At 37.1% G+C, this 21,972-nt stretch overlaps 2 protein-coding genes across 2 annotated transcripts in view; one reads left to right on the plus strand and one right to left on the minus strand.

Annotated features, from left to right (window-relative positions):
* On the plus strand, positions 1–6,837 carry ZNF518A (zinc finger protein 518A). The gene is made up of 2 exons (XM_042459249.1): positions 1–60; positions 2,162–6,837. Exon 2 carries the CDS (start codon positions 2,244–2,246, stop codon positions 6,756–6,758), a length of 4,515 nt encoding a protein of 1,504 aa, XP_042315183.1. The 5' UTR covers positions 1–60; positions 2,162–2,243; the 3' UTR covers positions 6,759–6,837.
* Positions 6,838–11,914: 5,077 nt separating this feature from the next.
* BLNK (B cell linker) overlaps positions 11,915–21,972 on the minus strand; it is a 161,026-nt gene continuing 150,968 nt past the window's right edge. The window contains 7 exon segments of the mRNA XM_042460459.1: positions 11,915–13,232; positions 14,439–14,594; positions 15,867–15,950; positions 17,236–17,288; positions 17,561–17,592; positions 18,601–18,679; positions 19,687–19,729. Of these exon segments, the coding sequence (XP_042316393.1) occupies positions 13,113–13,232; positions 14,439–14,594; positions 15,867–15,950; positions 17,236–17,288; positions 17,561–17,592; positions 18,601–18,679; positions 19,687–19,729 (567 nt within the window). The 3' untranslated portion in view covers positions 11,915–13,112.

Here is a 21,972-nt window from a genome sequence, read left to right on the forward strand (position 1 = left end):
GGGAAAGAAAAAATTATTGAACAGATACTTAAGAATGGAACTGTAATCTTTCTTTAAAAGGTAAGTTTTATGACTTCTGAGCAAAACTTTAAAATTGTAAAATTTGCTGTGTAAGAGTTTTATTTAAAATGTCATTTATTTTTTGAAGTATTTGTATATGACTTGAAACTTACAAATAATTACTTTTCTGACTATGTGTAATGACTAAAAATCTCCTTTTGGTGATCGAGAAATAAAGCTATAGCATAACACTTTCCTTTTTCTAGGCCACAAATGATTAATGTGGTCATGTAGGAGAGCATTTTTCTTATCTGCTTAGTAAATTTATGGACCTATTTCCAGTTCTAACTATTATTTCTCTGGTGCCATCTCCACATATTGATGTTTACAAACATCAGATTTGGCTAGTTCATATAATAAAGGGGTTGGCTAACAGGAAAGGAAATCATTGCATGCAGGTGTTTAAAGAAAAGTTTGAGGCATAAGTAGTAGCAGTAGAGAATGAATAATGACAGGAAGCAGTAGTTGTTTGGGTGGCAGAGCGTGGTGAAGCTGAATGAGTAAATGTTGCTGGAAAGGATATGTATATTTTGAATATTTTGAAATAGAAATACGTAGGAATGGGGAAGGCCATGGAGTCTTTTGAAGATAAGCCCATGAAACCTGTGCAGAATCTGGGAGAGGACAGGAAGTCATTGTGATTTATGGAGCATGTTCAGAGAAAAGAGAAAAGTGAATAAATTGGTGGTAGTCAAGGGTGGGATGGATATGAGTGAATGAAGGTGAAATTGTGATGGGATAAAGATGAGATTAGATTGAGGCAGTAAAGTCAAGAGAAAGAGCAGAAGTTCTTTATTACTTTGAGAGGACAGGAAGAAAAGGCTGTCATATGTAAAAGGATAAGTGACATGTTTTGGATGCAAAGGGGAAAAGAGCCACCCCCCAAAACAAACAAACAAACAAACACAAAACCCCACAAAGACTTGCATCTTGTCATCTTATTTAGTAGCACAACTTAGTTTGGCAGTATAAATTGGACGATGCACTGTGGCAAGTCTCACTGTGTTTTCAAGTATAGCACAAATTGTCCTACTGAACCCTAAAGGAACCTTATTGGAACCTTTTATGTTGGCATTTTAGTATTTATTTATTTATATAGCACTGTAGATTTGCACAGCGCTGTACATACAAACAATAAATAAATAAGAGTAAACCTGCCTATGATGTACAATCTAAGAATGAACGTTATTATCGGTACCATAGTGGAGTCTTGGAAATTTAAAAGCCTGCTGCCATGCCTGTCAGGTGATGATTTCTCTATTTAAGAAAATATTTTTACCTTTAATATCACTGAGCCCTTTGTTTTCAAAATTCCCACATCCTATTCCCCATCTGTGCTTACTTTATTATTCTGCCAGATTTCTATTATTTTGGACATTTAAGAGTATTTTTGGTTTGTTTGTTTCATTGTAAAATGCATTGTAAGACAACTTCCATAATCTTTCTAGTTAAGATTTTCTCATGACGTATTTGTTAAAAATGTTGAGTTTTGTGTAAGGCTGTTTTCATCTATGTTCTTATAGTAGGCTTCACTTTGGTTATTCAGTTTCCTAACGTATGTTTCAAAGAACTTTCACTTTTATTGAAGCTAATTGTTTTGCTTTTATAAAATGCAGCAATATTGAGCAATCCGTCAAGCCATGAGGGGATATAGAGAAATGGGAAACTAGGTGGAAAATGGACTTACTGATCAGATTATAGATGAGTAGATGTGGTAGTGGCTGGGTAGACATTCTTAAGGAAAGCAACCATTGAGAAGAGCTAATCTGTGCAAGGAACAGTCATATGAAGAAGGACTCTGGGTATCTAGGAGGAGATGCCAGTGGCTAAAAAAGATAATCCGAGTCCCACCAAGGAGCTTTCAGTTGTAAAAACTAAACCTGTTGCAAAACCTAAGCTTAAGGGTTTATCTAACATATTATAATAAAAATAAAATAATGAATAAATAATACAAATGATGACAAAAAGTTGATACAATTTTTAAATAACTATTTTTACTAACTTTTATTACATATTGATTAATGAAACATTCTCTCAGTGTTTGTTTTTAAATGTGAATATGGTTTTTTGAAAAATCACATTGTTTTTCCCCCCTCCCCAGATCTATTAAGTTGAGGAAATCTCACCTGACAGCGCTTCAACACAAGGATCTTTTAAAGAATACAGTAACAGAAGCTTTAAAAATGCCATCCAAACAAGAACCATCTTTTTGTATTCAAGAAACAAGCTTGCTACGAGAGAATGTGTTGGATAGAATGTGTGTTCCTGCATCAGTTGTTGCTGTTGAAAAGTCTACATCTACATCTCAAACTGCAACATCAGATATTGTCTCCTACAGACTAAAAAATGTGAAAATAGAGTTGCCCAGAGTAAATATCCCAAATGAAGTGATACTTAAGCATGAAATTGAAAGGTATATGAATTTATTTCAATGTAAAGAGAAGCCTGTAAGAACATCTTTCACACAAGTGGATGGGAATGGCAGCAGTTTCCACTGTTCTGAAATTACTCCACATAGTAAACCAGGAGTGCATTATGAGGAAGGACAGAAAACCTCAGCAAAAATACTCAACTTTAGCTGTACGAAATGCCAAAACAACATTAAGTACAGCCCAAATGATCTACAGAAACACTTTCAGCTGTTACACCATGGAGAGTTGCCATCTTACCCATGTGAAATGTGTAATTTTTCAGCAGATAATTTTCAGTCATTTAACCAACACCGCCGAACACATCGTAGCACTTTAGTGAAATGTGAAATCTGTAATGATGACCACAGATATACTTTGTTGGATCTGACAAAACATTTCACATCTAAGCATTGTGTAAATGGCCATTTTCAATGTGAAAGATGTATTTTTTCTACCCGAGATGTGGGCACATTTGTTCAACACATTCATAGACACAATGAAATACAGTATAAATGTGACAAATGTGATCACGTATGCTTTTCAAAAGAGGAATTTCAAAAGCATATTGTTTCACACACTGGCACATTTCCCTTTAGTTGTCAGTATTGTAACTACATGGCATCACGGAAAAATTATCTTTTAAAACATATAATTACCTTACACAGAGACCACCTCTATGCAAAAGATAAAATAGATGCAGATAATGAAAAGAGGATGAAAACATCAACAGGACTAAAACTTATCTTGAAACGGTACAAAACAGGAGCATCAAGGAAGGCATTATGGAGACGCAAAAGAATCACAAGTGGCAGTTGTAGAATTGGAGATGAGGATAGACAGCTTCTCAAAAACACAAAGGAGATTCAGCCTAAATCTGAAGAGCAAGACCAGTCTGCAAAAGAATTTGCCTTAAATGAAGATAACACTCTAGTAAATGAAAAGCATATCTATAACAGAGCAAAATCATCTCCAGCATTACAGTACAACAGAGCAGAAGATGGAGTGAGTTCTGGAATGGGATTGTTAAAAAAAGCTGTTCATGGCCCTACAGTATTGATGGTTAAAAATAATAAAATAGCTGTTCCTGCAAACTACAGTGCTAAATTTATGGGATTCAAAATGGTGGATGGAAAGCAACATATTGTAATAAAACTGCTACCTACTGATAAAAAGAATTTGCCTGCAGGAAATAAAGTTGAAGAGGTTAAAGATGGTTCAACTGGATGTCTACCACAATCAGTTGACAACCTAAGTTTCGCCTCAGGTGCTGGACCTCATGACATTAATCAACAAATGTCTAGGAATAATTCTGTTTGTTCATTGAGATCACCTCCATCGGCATTTTGTAGTCAGTATTCAGGAAAAATAAAGCAAGAAAGTATGAGTTCTTTGAACTGGAATGCATCTCAAAGTGTTGCCCCTCCTGATGCAGTTGTAGGAAAGTGTACAACTTATCTGCCAGTGAAACCAGATTCTTCAGTTCCTTGTGATTTGGTGGCAAAGGCTGATACTAGACATCCTGTTTCATGGAGAAATTGTATACCTCAGGACCATCCTCAGGTTTCAACCTCTGCTGGTACACACATGCTTCATTATGATCCCATGAAAAAATCCTTTCCTCCAGAGTTCAAGGTCATGAATGGTGAGGTGAAGAACAGAAGTAAACATAATAATCTTTATCGTCGATCAACTGATGTGTCTAATCGTGCACCATTGCCTTTCCATAATTACTCTAAAATGGGCATTTTGGATAAATCTATGGATCTTGCGTCTAACAGAAGCTTTCCTTTGCAAAGCAGGTCTGCCAGTGAAACCACGGCTTGTGTTTCACGATCAGCAATGAGATTAAATTTAGAAAAAAGATCTTTGCAACCTCTTTATGGCTTTGTAAATACTAATAATGCTCCAGTATTCTCAACTAATGAGCCCAGTTATGCCACTGATAGACAGCATTGTGTAGAAAATCATGAACACCAACAACATTTAAATGCTAAGGTAAATGAAGTATTGGATCATGTGGGTGAAAAATATAAACAAGAGAATGCTTCAAATTGTGTAAATTCATCAGTTATGCCTAAAATTACATCAGTTTTCTCACTACAAAGTAATCAGGCATCCAGCTATTTGTCGCCTGAAGTAAACTGGTCATTACAAGATGTATTGAAAGAACAGCCTGCTGTACGGCCACACAACTACACAAAACCTGGCTGTAATCAGTCACTTCCAAACAATCAAACTGATGGTCAAACACTTGCACATTTCAAAGATCCAGCAATTATGTGCAGTTTAACCCATTCCCCTCCTAAATTGAAAAGAGAGTTGAATTTGAACTGCAGTACAACAAATGAAGATAAGAACTTGAGGAACGAAGGACGAATCCCAATAACATCTCTTAGAACAGAAGAAATAAACCCAGCATCAAAGACAGCAGCAGGCATTGGTACACTGCTTAAGACTCAGACAGATTCAATCATAATGCACCAGTTGGCAAAAGAGAGGATACACTACAGTATCCGTGGTAATAATATCCGTTCATCTCATCCAGAAAAGAGAAAAACAGTGCTATTTCAGAAATCCCCACCACGATTTTTTGTACCTTTGCGCCTAGCCCACCAACAAGGGCTGCAAGTTATTTCAGGAATGCCTTCTCCAAAAATACGTTCAGATCCACAGGCAACACAAGGTGCAACTACATCTTTGCTTTTAAACAAAGGACCTGGAATGATTTTGACATTTGGTAGTGGGTCACTTGGAACAATTGCAAATGCCACTGAAAATAATGCTCAGGTTTTAGAGAATTTTGCATCTAAAGAGTGCAGCAAAGAGGAAATATCTTCAGCAGACATGGGACTGAAAACGGACAGTTGTAAAAGTGTAAGAAATTCTGCTAGTGTTAGTGTGTGCAGCGAGGCAGCTGGTGCTTCATCCATTAGCCAATCCCAAAATGAGCAACTTAACATAAATTCGGACAGTAGAATTTCCTCTCTGAAAATCCTTGCTGGATACCAAGGCAGTACGATTGCTTCTTTGGAATCAGTAAAACAACCAGATACTGGACCAGAACAACCTGTTTATGCACTTTTGCCTGATGGCAGACAAGCAGTTTTTCTTAAATGCATGTCATCAAACAAGTCCCTCATACAGAACCACAGTGTTCCTCATGGTATTGCTGATAGTCAAAATACTGAACCAAAGAAAACTGGAGCAATGCAACAAAAGCTTTTTTTGAAAATTAAAACCTTTCCTACTGTTGACAACTGTCCAGCAGTTAGCAATTTTGTGTCCTCTTTACAGTTCAATAATATGCATTCCCCTAATAGTACTGCACTAGATCAGAAACAGACAGCTTTTTCTTCTAGCAATGCCTTACTCTTACAACATAGATTGATGCCAGCAAATGCTAGTTTGGCAAGAGATGAATCAAAAGATCCTTACACTTCTGTAGAGTCTGCACATTCCTCTAGGCATGCAAAGATATGGTGCAAAAAGACCCCATCTAATTCAGTGCAAACAATACCTGCTAACGAAGGGAGCAGTTTTGGAAGCCAAATGTCGGGCACTATGGCAAATAAATTTTCAAAAGCTAAACATCTTTCAAAACAAATTGGTGCTAAAGCTTCTGATGCTACAGCATCACAGAGGAACCGGAATCTGAAACGGAGAGCTAGGGAAGACCTCCAAGAACCCCCCAGGAAGAAAACATTGCATCGGAAGTGTAAGGAGAAAAATCAAATGGATGTGAATGAGTTCGAGTCATTGCTTCATGCCCCCTGTAGACCAAGAATGCCAAAAGACACTGAAAGGATTCTAAAGTTGCTTCCTTTTAATTCCAAACAGCTTGTCAAATGCCCCAGAAGAAATCAGCCAGTTGTAGTACTAAACCATCCAGATGCAGATGTTCCAGAAGTTGTAAATGTTATGAAAACTATTGCAAAGTTTAAAGGACATGTGCTAAAAGTCTCTTTGTCAAAGAGAACTATTGATGCTCTTTTGGAGCCAGCATATTATAGTAACAGTTTGTACATAATTACTGATGATCTTTCTAGGAGAAAACGTAAAATGCTGAAACCTGTAAGTCCTGTAAAAGAAAGGTTTGTTTTAAAATTAACACTGAAGAAAACTAGCAAAAACAATTATCAGATTGTGAAAACTACCTCTGATAATACGCTGAAAATGAAATTTAGCTGCTGGTTTTGTGGGAGAATATTTGACAATCAGGACAACTGGGTAGGGCATGGACAGCGTCATCTAATGGAAGCCACTCGTGACTGGAATTCATTAGAGTAATTTATTATGATTAATGAAGAAAGCAAAGCATCTTAATGGCAGATTATTTTGGACAACAGCATCAAAATCATGTTTTTTTTTTAAAAAACGAACTTTTGTAGTAGCACCTAAAATTGTACAAATTTAAATAGCTGCAATTGAAGTTTAAATTGAGTTTTGCTACTACTATCATGTCGTATATTTGTATTTAGATAATGAATTTCAGGGCTTTTTTTGTTCTGTACATATTTTTAAAAAATCAAAGTATGTAAATATTTTTGTACTTCAGTTATTTGCTATAAAATCTTGCACAGGAATTGTATTTTTCCAGCCCTGTGCATGCACTACTAAAAATGTTTTTTCAGCTACACACAGCTATTGCTGTATTTTTTCTCGATCTTTAAAAAAATAAAGACAAAAAACTTTTCTTTTCCAGGGATAAACACTGTTGTTAGCAAGTGCCTAAAAGATGTGAATCAGTTTACTTTGTGTCAACTGTATAACCATAGGTCTACATGGGGCCAGGTTTCCTAACAGTTTCTTTTAAACAAAGCCATATGTGAATGCTTTAAGCTATATTGCTATGCACATGACACTTGTACTTTTTCTGTGCATTTTGTCTACTTTCTTAGTGAAGTATTTTTTTCATATAAATCAATAAACATGTTACTGTATTTAAGCCTGATAATGAAATCAGTTGAAAGTATAATGTATTCCCTAATGTAGAGTACATTGAAGAAGGTTACAAATGGATGTTCATTATCCCTACTAAAATCAGTATAATATGTGTTAAAAATCTGAGGCATTTTGCTACCTGTGGTTGTGATGCCATGGTCTTGCTAGAAAGCAGATTCTGACTATCCCCTTTCAGTGTTGGGTGTTTTCAGGTATTTTTTTTGCTGAGCAGTATACCTTCTTTGTTAATGGAGTTCTTCAGTTGGATTTTCAAAGTACAAAAAATGATGTTTCATAATGTCTGGTGAAGAATTTGACATTCCACACACACAATCTCCCATGTTTTGACATCTGAACAAAAATATTTGCCCCATGTTGACCATTCTGCTTTACGTTGTGACATTTAATTTTCTCAAACAAAAAGCATTTGTCCCATGTGGACCATATGTTCTGTCAGAGATTATCAAAGTTTAGTTCTGCCTCTAATGACAGTACTGAATAGGCTGTTAGGTTATAGAAGTGGTGTTGGATATTTGCTCAGACTACTCAGGCTTTTACTTCTATTGATCCACAGTCTAGAAACTGTTGTTCTCTTTAATCCAACAGTTGGACAGATGACTAAACTTTTCTCTGATGGACTAAGGAACTACATCTTTCATTTTGTTGGCCAGTTCAGAAAACTGTATTGGGCAGTTATACTCACAGATTTAATTATTTTTTTTGTCTTCCCCTGTCACAGTAGGGAAAAAAAGTATTTGAACCCAATAAAAAAGGATTTGCAGGTTTTGGAGTCAGACACATCCAGTGTGTTCATATATATTTCATATATTTAGCAGGTGTTCCTCCGTCTGCAAAGAAAAGAGAGGGGAAGGCATGTGAATATCCCAAGACTGCTACCAGGTTGAGTTTTATCCCTGATAGGAACAGTCTAAACAGTATATGTATATGCCGTGTGTTGATGGGGAAAATGCATTGGAGAAATAATATACAAACAAAAATAATTGGGGGGCTTAAAGAGAGGGTGTGATTTCATTAGTACTAGTTTAATAGTGTTAAATTACAGATTTTCCTCTGTAGAAAAGTAGGGTTATCTAATGACAAGGATCAATCTTAATGAAGTGAGCAGAAAAAAAAATCAAGAATCAGTTGCAGCAGTCTCAAGTGTGGATCTAACTTCTTCAATGTTTAAACAGTTCTTAGAAAATAAAAAATCTCAGGAAAATGATGTGCTATTAAACAAGAAATGCAATTCAGGATTACAGTACCTCTTCAGAATTTCTCCTGCACATGTTGTTTTGTTAACAAATTTGTTATATAGATATATTGCTCTATAACTGTATTGAATAATTTAAAACCATGAGTAAAGCACAGATTTTTATTGTAAGTGTAAGTAATTAGCTTGCTGATACAGAACCTTGGTTGAGCTGACTTCTTCAGATACATAACAGGTTACATATTCTTTTAAATTGTGACAGAATATGTTCCCTGCGAAGTGTGGAATGATGCATCATTTCCATGTGAAGGGCATTCCAATTTTTATATTCATAATTATATTTTGTATTTATAGAAAGAAAATATTTCATAGTTACACAGGGTTCATCTCAGATTTGAGTAAAAGCTGAGGGGTGCATGGAAGAGCAGAAAGGAAATACTGTAAGACTTGCCAGACTTTTAAAAATTAGTATGCCTTCCACAAATGTTTCAACCACATGAATTGAGCTGTAGAGCAGCCAGGCAGTGTGTTTGTAATGTGGCTTGGCTTCTGTTCTCTCTTATACTACAGCTACTCTTAATGCTGCATGAGTGGGCGTATGTAAGGTGACTGTAATTATTTTTGCCACTAATTTTTGTAATATTGCTATTAAATTTTAATCCTTTGTCACAGTTAATGAACAGCTTCATATTTGTTACATGGTATTTTCTTAAGATTCTGGGTAAAATGATAGAATTGGCACAATTCACAAATGTATAAATGCAACTAAATGACATTGTCTTCTAGAATTTAGTTGCACTGTGCTGTAAAAAAAAAAGGCCTGAGAACTAGCTGTTGCATCTAGGAAAAGAAGATGCTTTACCTAGTGCTGCATCACTATTAAATCAGTGATGCTGATATTTTATAAATTCTGTAGACATTTACAAATTCTCTGAGATCCTGCATGGACCTAGTGGTGTCTAAAGCTCCACCAGGCATGGTTGTATTTCCTCTTCCTTCTCAGGTACGCCACCTACCTTTGTGGTGCCTGCCCCCTGCCCTTCATCTGGCTGTGTTCCTGCTACTGGATGCGTTACCTCTGGTGGACCCCCAGAAAATCAAGGGAGATGCCTGCTTCTTCATGTGTCTTGACTGTAAGGGCACAGATAAATGGTGCATGGCCAATCCTGCCATTCCCTGGCCTGAATAGGGCTTCTATATCTATAGAATTTATAACCCATCAGCATCACTAATTTAATTCCCTGGCCACAAAATGGTAACAAATCATGGAACCAAGGGCCAAAATTTGGCATTGTACCTGTATATATTACTAACAGGTTTTTGGCCACAAATTAAAATGTGTGTAGGAGAGTGAGCTGGTCTCCACTGATTCTGGTTCTGTTTGACTTCCCAGTGACATGGAGAATGTCCACATGACAGGAAAGCTCTCCTTTTTGTATTGTTCCATGCGAGGAGGGCGACATATGTTGATGCAACATACTTTCTAAGAAACTGGAGAGGATAGATACTGAATTAATAATGCCTTCTTATTATGAGTATATATTTCCATCACTCATAAATATTAGATTTGTGACTTTGGCTGCAATTCTAGTACTTAATGTTAGTCCTTTCAAAATCACTGGGCCTTTCCTCTGCATAAACACGTATACTGTTTGGAGTGGCAGACTAGTTGGAGAGTGAAATACCATTCTCTTTGGTACTGTTAAAAGACATAAATTACTTGGGTCTGCTGTTCATCATCTTAGTCTGTACAGTATTAATTAAATCTGAAATGTGGATGGAGAACAACATGTACTTCAGTTGATTGAAAATAAAAGCGAGGCCCATTCACATTGCAGAATTATGGTGCTATTATTCCATTTTGCATGGTTCCATCCTATGGACTCCTGGGGTTGGTAGTTTGGTGGAGCACTAGAGATCTCTGGCTCAGAATTCTAGATACCGCTCAGATTTTTTCAGCTTCATTGCAAAGCACATTAAAAATGCATTGTGATAGACCCAGATCTGCTGCTTGCAGAAAGGACTTGGATCTACTGGAAGCTCTTTGTTGATGTTGGAGAAAGGGGGAGAGGAGAATATTTTCATGGAACCTCCACTGGGAGACATATATCTCCAGCCCTGTTGGCACAGTGGTCAAATGCCTGTACTGCAGCTCACTCACTCACTCATAAGGGCTGAAGCTTGACTCAGGCTTGCATCCTTCTGAGGTCACTAAAATGAATACCCAGATTGTTGGGGGGCAATTAGCTTACACTTTGTAAACCGCTTAGGGAGTGCTTAAGTGCACTGATAAGTAGTATAGAAATGTACTTGCTATTGCTATATATCTGTCACAAAGTTCCATAGCTACATCTCCCAATGCTACACCCTCAAAACTTGCCTTGTAATCAGTGCAGCTTGTCCACTGTGACTATTTTTGTTGCCAGAGTGTGTGGGGATGCATCCAGGTATTTCCCTATAGTTAGACATGCTGTGACAGGCATCTGCAGAGATCTTGGGGCTCCTTGGGTCATCCCTGTTGGTGCTGTCCTTGCAGCTTGTTTTGCTACAGGAAGATAGCTGAACAGGTTCCCACTTAACTGCCTCTGTAGCAACAGAATGGCATGTTGGGTAGGTTGTGCTGCTTACAAGAAAGGGATTTTGGTTGGGTTGCTGTGTGTTCGCAGTTTTAAGTCTAAAAAGTGACTTGCGATAATGTAATTCCAGCTTAAACATTGTAATGCACACTGAGGGGTACCATTTTTTCTCAGCACTTTACACCTTTCTTGAGCCTAATTGCTGTGCTGCTTCTGGTTAAATTCTGTTCATGGTTTGAATTCAGTTCATTGGATCTGCTATGTGGCAAAATAAATAATAGGAACATTCAGAAATTTAGGCTGCATCTGTGTTTTGATTGATTTGGGAAGTAGCATTAAATAGCTATCTTAATTATTATACCTTGTGGACCCAGAAGACTGCTTTGAAATGAAATGAACAGTACATAAGATTCCTGGCAATTGTTCACTTCTTCCATCTTGCATTTGAGCTTAATTTGGAAAAATGTCATCCATTGATCTTTATCCAACTTGAGATAAGATAGTTGAAAAATCATTGGCATATACCAGTGTATATTATATGTGACTCTGTTTTAACAAAAAAAACCTTGTGACTCTTAAGACAGCTTTAAATACTATTTGAACTCATTAAAAACTCAGGGTTACAGAATTAAGAGTGTAAGTAATATTGCCAATGCTTAAAAATAATGGCTAGTCAAGCTGTGTGTTTTACATCCAAAAAACAACAACTATGGTCACCGTAAAACAAACCACTGAATGAAAAACTTTATTTGAAGTAAAAGAAAGGACTGATCAAATACAAGCAATGAGCAGCTGCCTGGAAGAATGGGGGTGTAGGGAACAGAACCATGTAAGGAGTGCTAGATTAAAGATAAGAGTTGTCTTTTGGAAGATTAAAACCAGCTAACTGTTATTTCCATGTATATCTTCCCCTTTGAACATCAACTCTACAGCTAAAAACAGAAGACAAGGAATTCATGGAGCTCCCACTGCTAGTTACAGTAAAAGCACCAGAAAAACCTATGACCAATTCACTGGATCTAGATTACAGTGCTTAACTTTGGGATGTGTCTTTCACTACTTGATACTTCTGCTTTTTCTGTGGTGGTGGATGAAAACAAAGTACGTACTTCCAATAAATAGTTAATGAAGATCTGTCTATCTGCCAAACAGGATACCAGTTAAAATTCCAAAATCCAAACATATTGAGTTCTGATCTTAAAAAATTCTGGTGTTTGTCACACATATTTAAAAAGCAGAGGTGCAATATAAATTCTGTTCTTAACAAAATTTGAGATGTAGACAAAATGTACGAGAAACGTGAAAGCGTTAGAACATGGCATTGTGCATCATAAGTGCACATTCATACAATCTGTGTAATTCTTTTTATATTCTTAGATATATATTTTAATGTAATATTTCCAACAAAAGCAGTTGAAGCTGGTAGAAACACATTACATAACATTAAAATCCTGAATGGAAGAGTTCTGTCCCAGAAAATAACTTCTTTTAGCTTGGTAAAATAATGGCTTATTTGGCATATGCAGCCTAAGTCTAGCAACTGAATTTTACCAAGACCAAAGCTCTGGCAGGTACAATCTTCTGAATATATTGTATATCATTGGGTCCTTTGGCTTCTTTCCTTAGTCTGGAATATCTTTCATAAAATGTATAGTTCATGTACACAACAATTTAGCAGGAATGGTGAGTTCATGAGTCAGTGCTGCAGTACCTCATTGTAAAATGTGTTAACTATTCAATATCTCTTTGGTCCCTTACAAATTCCGTGATACATCAGATCATGTACTTTGGTTGTAAAAGTACTGGGAAAAACCTGTTTAAAGATTTAGTTGTTTATTGTGCAATACTTGTTTTCAAACTCTTGGAAGTTAAAGTTGGGAAGGTGCTCCATGATAAATCTTCAATGCGTAATTATGAAACCCTGGTTATATATTTTAGTTTGGTAGAGTCTTTTGTGTTGTTTTGACTGTCAATGAGAACAAGAGAAGTCCGTTGATGATTCTCTATGATTTCTGCCACACTTTCAAAGCGCTACATAGAGAAAAAAGAAGTTCAAGATGATTTACAGTTGCAAACACAAGTCTTGCTTATTCAGCCAACAAATATAATTCAAACTGCATTATACATTTCTGAGACAAATTACTTCAGTATTCTGCAGACAGAAAAATACCTATCAATGAACTTCTGAACAGTGATGTGGCATGTTACTGTTCAGTAGTCACTGATACAGATGTTTCAACAAACTTTTTATACAAAAATAATATGTACAGGTGAAATGAAAAACCCAGATCAGATAAGCATTGCATAAGTAAAAATTTGAAGCTTCAAAAGACCACTTGAAGATAAAGAAAATTTCCCCAACATCCACTTATGATTTGGTGGGTAAACATACAAATTCATGCCTCCCCCCCTTTTTTTTTTAACCATGGTGTGCAAAGCTGGTGAGGTAGTATTCACATAATTTCTGAAAATTAGATAAGTAAAAAAAATATGTGATAAGTTTCTGGGCTTTTGATTTTTTTGGAAAACCATTTTGGTACCTTTTCTAGCCAATTTTACCAAGTTTGGGATTCAAACAGTGATTGAGTAGAATAAAAATAGTGTTCATATATAAACACCAAGACTTGCGTTGAGGGGACAGCAGAAGGGTTCATATTGTGTTACAAAAAGTAATTTCAAAAGTAGTTATTGTGTAAGCCTCTACTAGCGGAAGAATCTCTTTAGATTTCATTTCACTTTTGCACAAAGCTGTGAGTATTAGGTCCCTTTAGATACAACTGTTTGGATAAAAATTTTGAAGTTGAGATGTGGGAAGCATATGCCTCTTAGTGGGAATTGGAGGTTTCTCTCTTGTATTCAATTAAGTTGTGATTTCCCTCTCAACAAATACTTTCCCCTTTAGATTTGCAGAAGGTCTGTGCACTTCAATAAATGATACAGCTTGGAGTGGATTAAATTTTGCTGTCTTCATATATAATGACAGTTAAGAACTCTCTGTGGGAGTTGTTTAATGAAGACTAGGTTGAGGGCTTGGTTGTTAAGGAGGATACTAAATTACATTCACATTTTAATTAGGTCTCACTTGGTCTGAAATACCTAATTTTGTATTTAGTTCCATGTGCAATGGTTTAAAATCACCTACTTTTTATCAGATGTCTTCATAAATCATCATGCCTGCAGGCAGTGTAACTAAAATTCTTATGTAATAAGGTGTAAAACAAAGAAGAAATCACCCACCTCTTCTCCACTTTTTTCTCTGCCCAGAGCATATTGTCTTGTTGATTCAATAAATCTGATTGGGATGTTATATACTCTCTTATTGTAAAACACAACTAGTGTATATGGTTGCTTTGAATCTTGTCCGGAACTCTTCCTTACTAGGAAAGATCCATCCTAAAAAAATGTATAAAAATGCAAATAGCCATTAGGGTTAAAGATATAGCAAGTTAATTTCTTTTCATTGCTCCCCCCACTGATTTTAACGGGAAAGATCCGAGTCCTGTGTAACACAATATCCAGTTATACAACCCTCATATCAGTGGGACTGGTACCCATGGTTCCACTTAACCATGTCTGAAAAATACGTTCTCTCTAAGCATTTTCTAGGTGATTCAGCATGATTCTGTGACATCTTTCCAGTGGAATTTGACCATAGAGTCAAGCTGGAGGACCTAGCAATGCCTAGAGAGGTGCTCTTTCTATGATCTCTAGTACAACTTCCACCAGAAGTAATTGATTTCAATAGTTTGGTATTATCTGCAGTTTTGCATTTCCATGGTAAATCTGGGAATGTGTCCCCCATGGATACCTGGGTCATACTGTATAGCTCTCCTGCTTTTAATCCCGTTGGTGATTTTTGCCTTTGAAAAGAATAATGGTCTTCTACAACTAACAAACTTTGATCACAAAATTACTCCTCTGATGTAATTAATATATCTGGAGTGTGCACTACAGCCATGCTTTGAAAGACTAATGTTCTATATGGTAGAATATGGCAAGGTGCACCATGAGTCCATTAGCCCTATGATTTTCGTTGTTAGAAAGTTGATTTTTAAACTGGGAGGTGAAACAATATACCAAGATTTTAGACTGCTTGAGATTTTCATTTTCCTTGAACAGTGTTATGACTGCTAAAGGGATAATGGATAACTTCAGACAAAGGACTATTTGTCTCTTAAAAGGATATGCAATTCCAAAGTGTTTTCTTGTGTGGGTTACCAAATAAATCATATTTGAGTATCATCTGTTTATCACATCCCCACATTGCTTACTTTCATCGCTTCTATATTGAAATATAAATGCTTGGCTCTGTTGTAAACCAAAGGTCAGGAATCTCAGCAATCTTGCACTTCAGGATCACTAAATGTGGCAGTTCTGTTCTATTAGTACCAGCTACAGAAGCACTGCTGACACTATATCTCTGTCATGCTCAGCATTGATAAGTGCCAAGGAACTATTAAAGTCTTCACACAATGATTGCTTTTTTGCATGTGGGAAAAAAAGAGGCTGAGACTGCTTGTTGTGAAATTATACTATATAAAGTGTCTTTAATCAGAACTATTTATTTGGTTGGTTTGTTTTAAAAAAAATTGGGCTCTGATAACTTTGTGTATTTTTAAATGAAGGATTATTACAGGTGATGGGTAGTAAGGATATTTTTTTTACCTTGCTTGATTTGTATAATGCATCTTCAGCTATTTTTCGATCGCTGGAAGCCATATACCAAGGTTTCCCATTAACACTACCATCCTGTGAAAAAGAAGGACATTTCCAGCTTCACATTAAAAAACAAAAACAAATTTGCTATAATGTTTTTGCAAAACCTATTAGTCTAATTTATCAGGAAACACAACTAAAAACAATAATCTATGAAGTAATTTTGTAAAAATGTTAACCCACCACATGTGTGGACTAGATTAGATTTTGATGAAAAATTGTTGTTGTGGTTGTGTGCCTTCAAGTAATTTCTGACTTATCGCAACCCTAAGATTTGTTTTGAAGTGGTTTGCATTGGCTTTCTTCAAAGTGGCATTGGATTATGATTCTGGAGACCAGGGTTCGAATCTCTGCTTGGCCATCAAAACCCACTTGGTGACCTTAGGCAAGTCACATTCTCTCAGCTTCAGAGGATGGCAATGGCAAACTCCCACTGATTCAATTTGCCATGAAAACCCCATGATAGCTTCACCTTAGGGTCACCATCAGCCAGGAACAATCTGAAGGCACTCAACAAGAAGAGGTTGAAAGAGTGTGACTTGCCCAAGTTCACCCATAGCAAAGCAGCAATTTGAACCCTGTTCTACAGAGTTGTAGTCTAACAGTTGAACAACTTTACTATGCTGGCTCTCAATTAAAAGTTAATAGGACCTATTTCTTTTATTTAAAAAGACACTGAAATAGTATGATACTGGGAGTAAAGGTAAAGAAGAAATATTGGGGAATAATTCTATACACTGTAACAGCCGCCAAACTATTAATAGTGAAAATTGGAAAACAGAAAAAAATACCTATTACTGATGAATGGTTACAGAAAATGTGAGAACTGGGTGAAATGGACAGTTAACAGTATTGCTGCACAACAAAGCCGGGGGAAAAAGAAGAAAGGGAATGGGGCCTAATAAAGGAATATGTGTATAAGCTCTGGAATATTAATATTGATCTAAGATAAAAGGAAAATAGAAATAGTAACAATAACACTATAGAATACAAGATTATAATAAAATAACAAAATATGACTAATATATAGTTGGAAGAAACTTAGAAATACGAAGAGTAAATGATATAGGATCAATAGATGTAATAAAAATGAGATACTGTAACAAAAAGATATAAAGAGATGTATGGGTGTGGTAAATATGTAGATGTAGATATATATATTTTGTATTTGTGTTGGAGAAATTGAAGAAGATGATGTAAACCAAGAGAAAAGAATGAATGTATAAGAGTAATGTACAGTACAGTTCAAGAAAAGGAGTGTACAGCATTGTGTTTTTAAGAAAAATTATGATAAGGATAAAAAAAAATAGCATGATACCTGTTCTGTCTTTCGTGGTGTATCAAAGGTGTGACTTGCAGGTTCTGGTGATCCTGAAGAAGATATAACATGTAAATTTCCATTCTGGAGAGGGCTATTGTTATGTAAAATCATAGCCATACCTCTTTAATTTATTACCTTTGCAAAAGACTAGCCATTTCCTACCACTTTAGTGGTAAAAGCATGGTGAGGGGAATCTTTGTTTTCAATACAGAGGATACATCAAGGATTATATCCTCAACAGTATTATTAATTAGGGTTCTACCCAGATGAAGCCACAGATTTCAAACCAATCCTAGCTCAAGTTAAATGGGAGAGTACTTACTTGGCAAAGCTGGTGGCTTCTGGGGCAGTGGCCTGAAATAAAAGAATTGGAATTTAATTAAAACCTGAATTATATTGTTTGAAATGTAAGATATGCATTTTAACCCATCATAGTGCTGCCAGGTTTTGTTTTGTTTTTAAATCCTGCTTTCCCAAGAATTGCCAGTAACCAGGATGCACAGTGGGGAAAGGAGAAAAATTCAAGCGTGCCAAAAAGTATGGCAATATTTATTGTAAAGAGCTTGCTCCTGGTTCTCAGAAAACCAATGTATTTTTATTAGGGAAAATGCATCTAGTTTATCCTTGATTTTCTTTGATAATCATTAACCTGAGCCCTTGTTTAGTCTGCTGATTCTCAGGAAGACACATAGTTGGACCCAACACAACCCTAACAACTTACAGGGATTTCTGCTCCTGCAGCTTTCCCTTCCAGCTGCAGTACCTTTATGGCATCACATTCCTGAAAGTTTTCTTATTCTCAGTAACTTTGGGGCGAGGGATGGGAGCTCAGAAAGCTAAAGGAAGGAGGAGAAGAAAGAAAAGCCCATTCCACTAACCTTTGTAGTATCCAGCCAGGGGCCCTGTCACACTGCACAGTTATAGCACAATGATTCAACTTTAAATAGCATACAGTAGTTCCATGTGATGGAATCCTAGGATTTGCAGTTTAAAGGGGACATATAGTGCCTCATCAAGCGATAGACCCCAGGATTGCACAGGAAGCAGCCAAGGCACTAGCGTGGAATCACTGGTATGAAAGGGCCCTGTTACATTTCTTTCTGTCTTGTTATTTATTTAATAAATAAAATAAATGATCTATCTTTCTGTCTGTCACTTTTAGGAATAATTGCATATTTAAGTACTGTAATATGAAACTTTAGCCCTTAATTACTCTTGGGTGGTAAAATGCAAGCTTTATTGATTCTACTATCACCTTGCAATAAACACTTCTATCCTTTGGGGGTTTCTTTCCTTTAGAACACACCAGAAAAACAATGGTGAGCAATAAAGACATTTGAAAAGCAAATGAGAAATGTTTACTTTTGGATGCTAGGTGGGATGGGTGGGAGAGGAAGCTCATGGCTGGAACCTCTTCGGCGTTCAGCTGGAACAGGTTTATCTGTGTTTGGAAAAAAGAGGTCAGTTTATGCAGTGGATAATGTGAATATGACTCATTGGGGCTGGCTCAGTCCCTATAAAAGCAAGGACTCTATTTTGAGATGTGACCTGCCATTTCCTGCTGTACCAGAACTGAAGCTGCCAAAGGTCTAGCTTCAATTACAGCTGTTGGCCTACAAAATTTTCCTCTCTAGAAATAATACAGTTCGTCCTCCATACCTACAGATCCTTTATCCATGGATTCAACTAGCCAAGGCTTGAAAATACTTTTAAAATATGTACATAAACGTATACATTTTCCATTTTAAAATATATACATTCCAAAAAGCAAACCTTGATTTTATCATTTTATTTAAGAGACATCATTTTATTATGGCATTGTATATAATGAGACTTGAGCATCCATGTATTTTGGTATCCATGGGGGAATCCTGGAACCAAACCGAATAGATTCCAAGGGCCCACTGTACTTCATAATGTTATTCTATAAATTATACTTCATGCACAGAAAATGAATGAAAATATTGACTGAGTCAATATTGTGATCCAGTCTTCAATTCTGCAGCCTAAGTGGTGGCTGCTAGGTCTCACATCAGAGGAGTGATGAATCTGCTCTGAGAACCCCAAGACAGCTTCAGCCTTTTGTTTAGACTACAACCCCGAGCTCTGCTGACATGGGACCCACCAGGCATCATTCAATTAACCTCCTTCCCTCTTTTGGTATTGTTTTTCACACTTATAGCCTGGCTGACAAAAGGCATTAAAATATACAGCAAGTATTAAACTAATCTGACACTAATGTTTCCCATCTCTGATTCTACCTGCAAGGCATGTACTCTGTGCCCATGTTAATGATCTCTCTCTTTTTGGATATTCATAACAAACCAACCCTACCTAATAAAGCATATTGAGTTTTGATGTGCTACTTCAGTTCTTCAGAGTATTGTTCATCATGAGTAAACCAATGTAAGATTATGAGTAAATGTTTAAACACAAGAGACAGTTTACCTTCAATAATACTCAGGTGGTCTCTCTCAGGGAGACTTGGCTTCTAAAATGACACCAAAAAAAGAGAGAAGCAAATAAGTCCTGGAGAAGCCAACAGTGATATTCCCTTGTTTTTCCATGCTTCTGGTCAGAAGGAACGTGTGGTAAAATCTTCAGATATTGATTGGACATTCCTGAAGACCAGCTTCTTATAATCCATCGTTGCACGAGCTAATGATACTCCCCATTATGAACTGTTTTATAGAAACAAAAGAACCAAATATTGTACCTAATAATTGTTTCCAACCTTTGGCTATACTAAGGTGAACCTATCATGGGATTTTCTTAGCACGATTTGTTCAGAGGTTTGCCATTGCCTTCCCCTGAGGCTGAAAGTATGTGACCCAATGGCTTTCATAGCTGAGCGGGGAATGGAAGCCTGGTCTTCAGAGTCATAGTCCAACACTCAAACCACTACACTGTGCCCAGAAATTAATTAGCATTACTAGGAATGTTTCGGAGCAGAAAGAGAGGTAATTTTAACCCTCTTCTACATTCTTCAGAATGAAATTAGAACTATAATAATGTCTACCATGCTATCATTACACTGCCATCTGCCCCTCAAATGTATTGAAGTATGTCTGCCACCATCAACTTTTTAGGAAGGATGGTGGTTGCAACCCGACACATCTGGAGGGCAACAGATGGCTGAAGGCTAGTTTAGGTTACTGGTTGTTTTACGAACTGCTTAATATAATTATGGAATAATAACAGTATTGAAAGTTTCTTTTCATATTTGTTGTAATCTATAGTCTGACTCTTGACAATAAACACTGAGCTCTAAGTCTATGCTCACCGTAGCAATTTACAATTTGGGAAATGGTTATTTGTTGTTACATGCCTTAAGTCAATTTTGAGATAGGGTCTTTGTGGCATGATTTATTCTGAGGAGGTTTGCCATTGCTTTCCTCTATGGCTGAGAGACTGTGGGTACATCTACACTGTAGAAATAATGCCGTTTGACACCACTTTGCCATGGCTTCATCCTATAGAATTTGGGATTAATAGTTTTGTGAGGTACCAACACTCTTTGGTAGAGAAGGCTACAGCATTTATAGTGGTGTCAAACTGCATTATTTCTACAGTGCAGATGCACCCTGTGACTTGCCCAAGGCCTCTATTTCTCCGTATCTCGTTCGTCGGCCTCGAATTCCGATGGCATCTCTTCTCTCAATGAATGTCTTCAGGCGATAATGGGCTGGATGAGGAAAAACCGAATGAAACTGAATCCAGACAAGACGGAGGTGCTCATGGTAGTGGCCCCGAAACCAAGAACTGGGTTGCAACCTCCAGTCCTGGATGGGGTCACACTCTCCTCCAGCGACTGTGTTCGCAGTCTGGGGGTGCTCCTTGACTCGTCGCTCCTGATGACAAATCAGGTAAATGCGACGGTCAGGAGTGTCTGTTATCAGCTTCGGCTGATACGCCAGCTGCGCCCTTTTCTGGAAGTAAGGGATCTTGAGACGGTTGTGCACGCGCTGGTAACCTCATGCCTCGACTTCTGTAATGCACTCTACATGGGGCTACCCCTGTGCTTGACTCGGAAATTACAGCTGGTTCAAAATATGGCAGCCAGGCTTGTCTCAGGAACATCTAGGAGGGACCACATTACTCCGGTTTTGAGGTCCCTCCACTGGCTGCCTATCAGCTTCCGGGCCCAGTACAAGGTGTTCGTTATCACCTTTAAAGCCCTAAATGGCTTGGGTCCAAGCTATCTTAGGGACCGCCTCCTCCCATACAATCCTCTCCGCACTCTCCGGTCCTCTGGGAGGAACTTACTACAGCCTCTAAAATCTAGGCTTGCGGCGACCTCCCAGAGGGCGTTCTCTGCTGTCGCCCCCAAACTCTGGAACGACCTGCCGGATGAGATCCGTCAGATAACATCATTAGACAGCTTTAAAAAAGCAGTCAAGACGGATCTCTTCCGGCAGGCCTTTCCAGATTAACCATCCCAGCCCAGGTTCCCTGATTCCCTCATTCCTCCCGTGGCCCCATCTTAGTGATGGTTGAAGATCAACAGAGGGATATCAGGGTTTTTAGTTTTTAATTGTTGTTTTTATGCATTGATACTGTGTTTTAATATGTTATACTGTTTAATACTGTCAAGGGGGGGAGGGATAAAGTGTTTTTAATTGTCATATTTTATATTTTACTGTTGTTAACCGCCCGGATTGGTTTGCCAGAGGGCGGTATACATATTATTATTATTATTATTATTATTATTATTATTATTATTATTATTATTAT

Source organism: Sceloporus undulatus, chromosome 3, assembly GCF_019175285.1.
Source record: "Sceloporus undulatus isolate JIND9_A2432 ecotype Alabama chromosome 3, SceUnd_v1.1, whole genome shotgun sequence".
In the NCBI taxonomy this organism is placed as follows: Eukaryota; Metazoa; Chordata; class Lepidosauria; order Squamata; family Phrynosomatidae; genus Sceloporus; species Sceloporus undulatus.

Excerpts from the sequence above, each read along its gene's own strand:
- ZNF518A (XM_042459249.1), top strand. The coding sequence starts at position 2,244 with ATGCCATCCAAACAAGAACCATCTTTTTGTATTCAAGAAACAAGCTTG.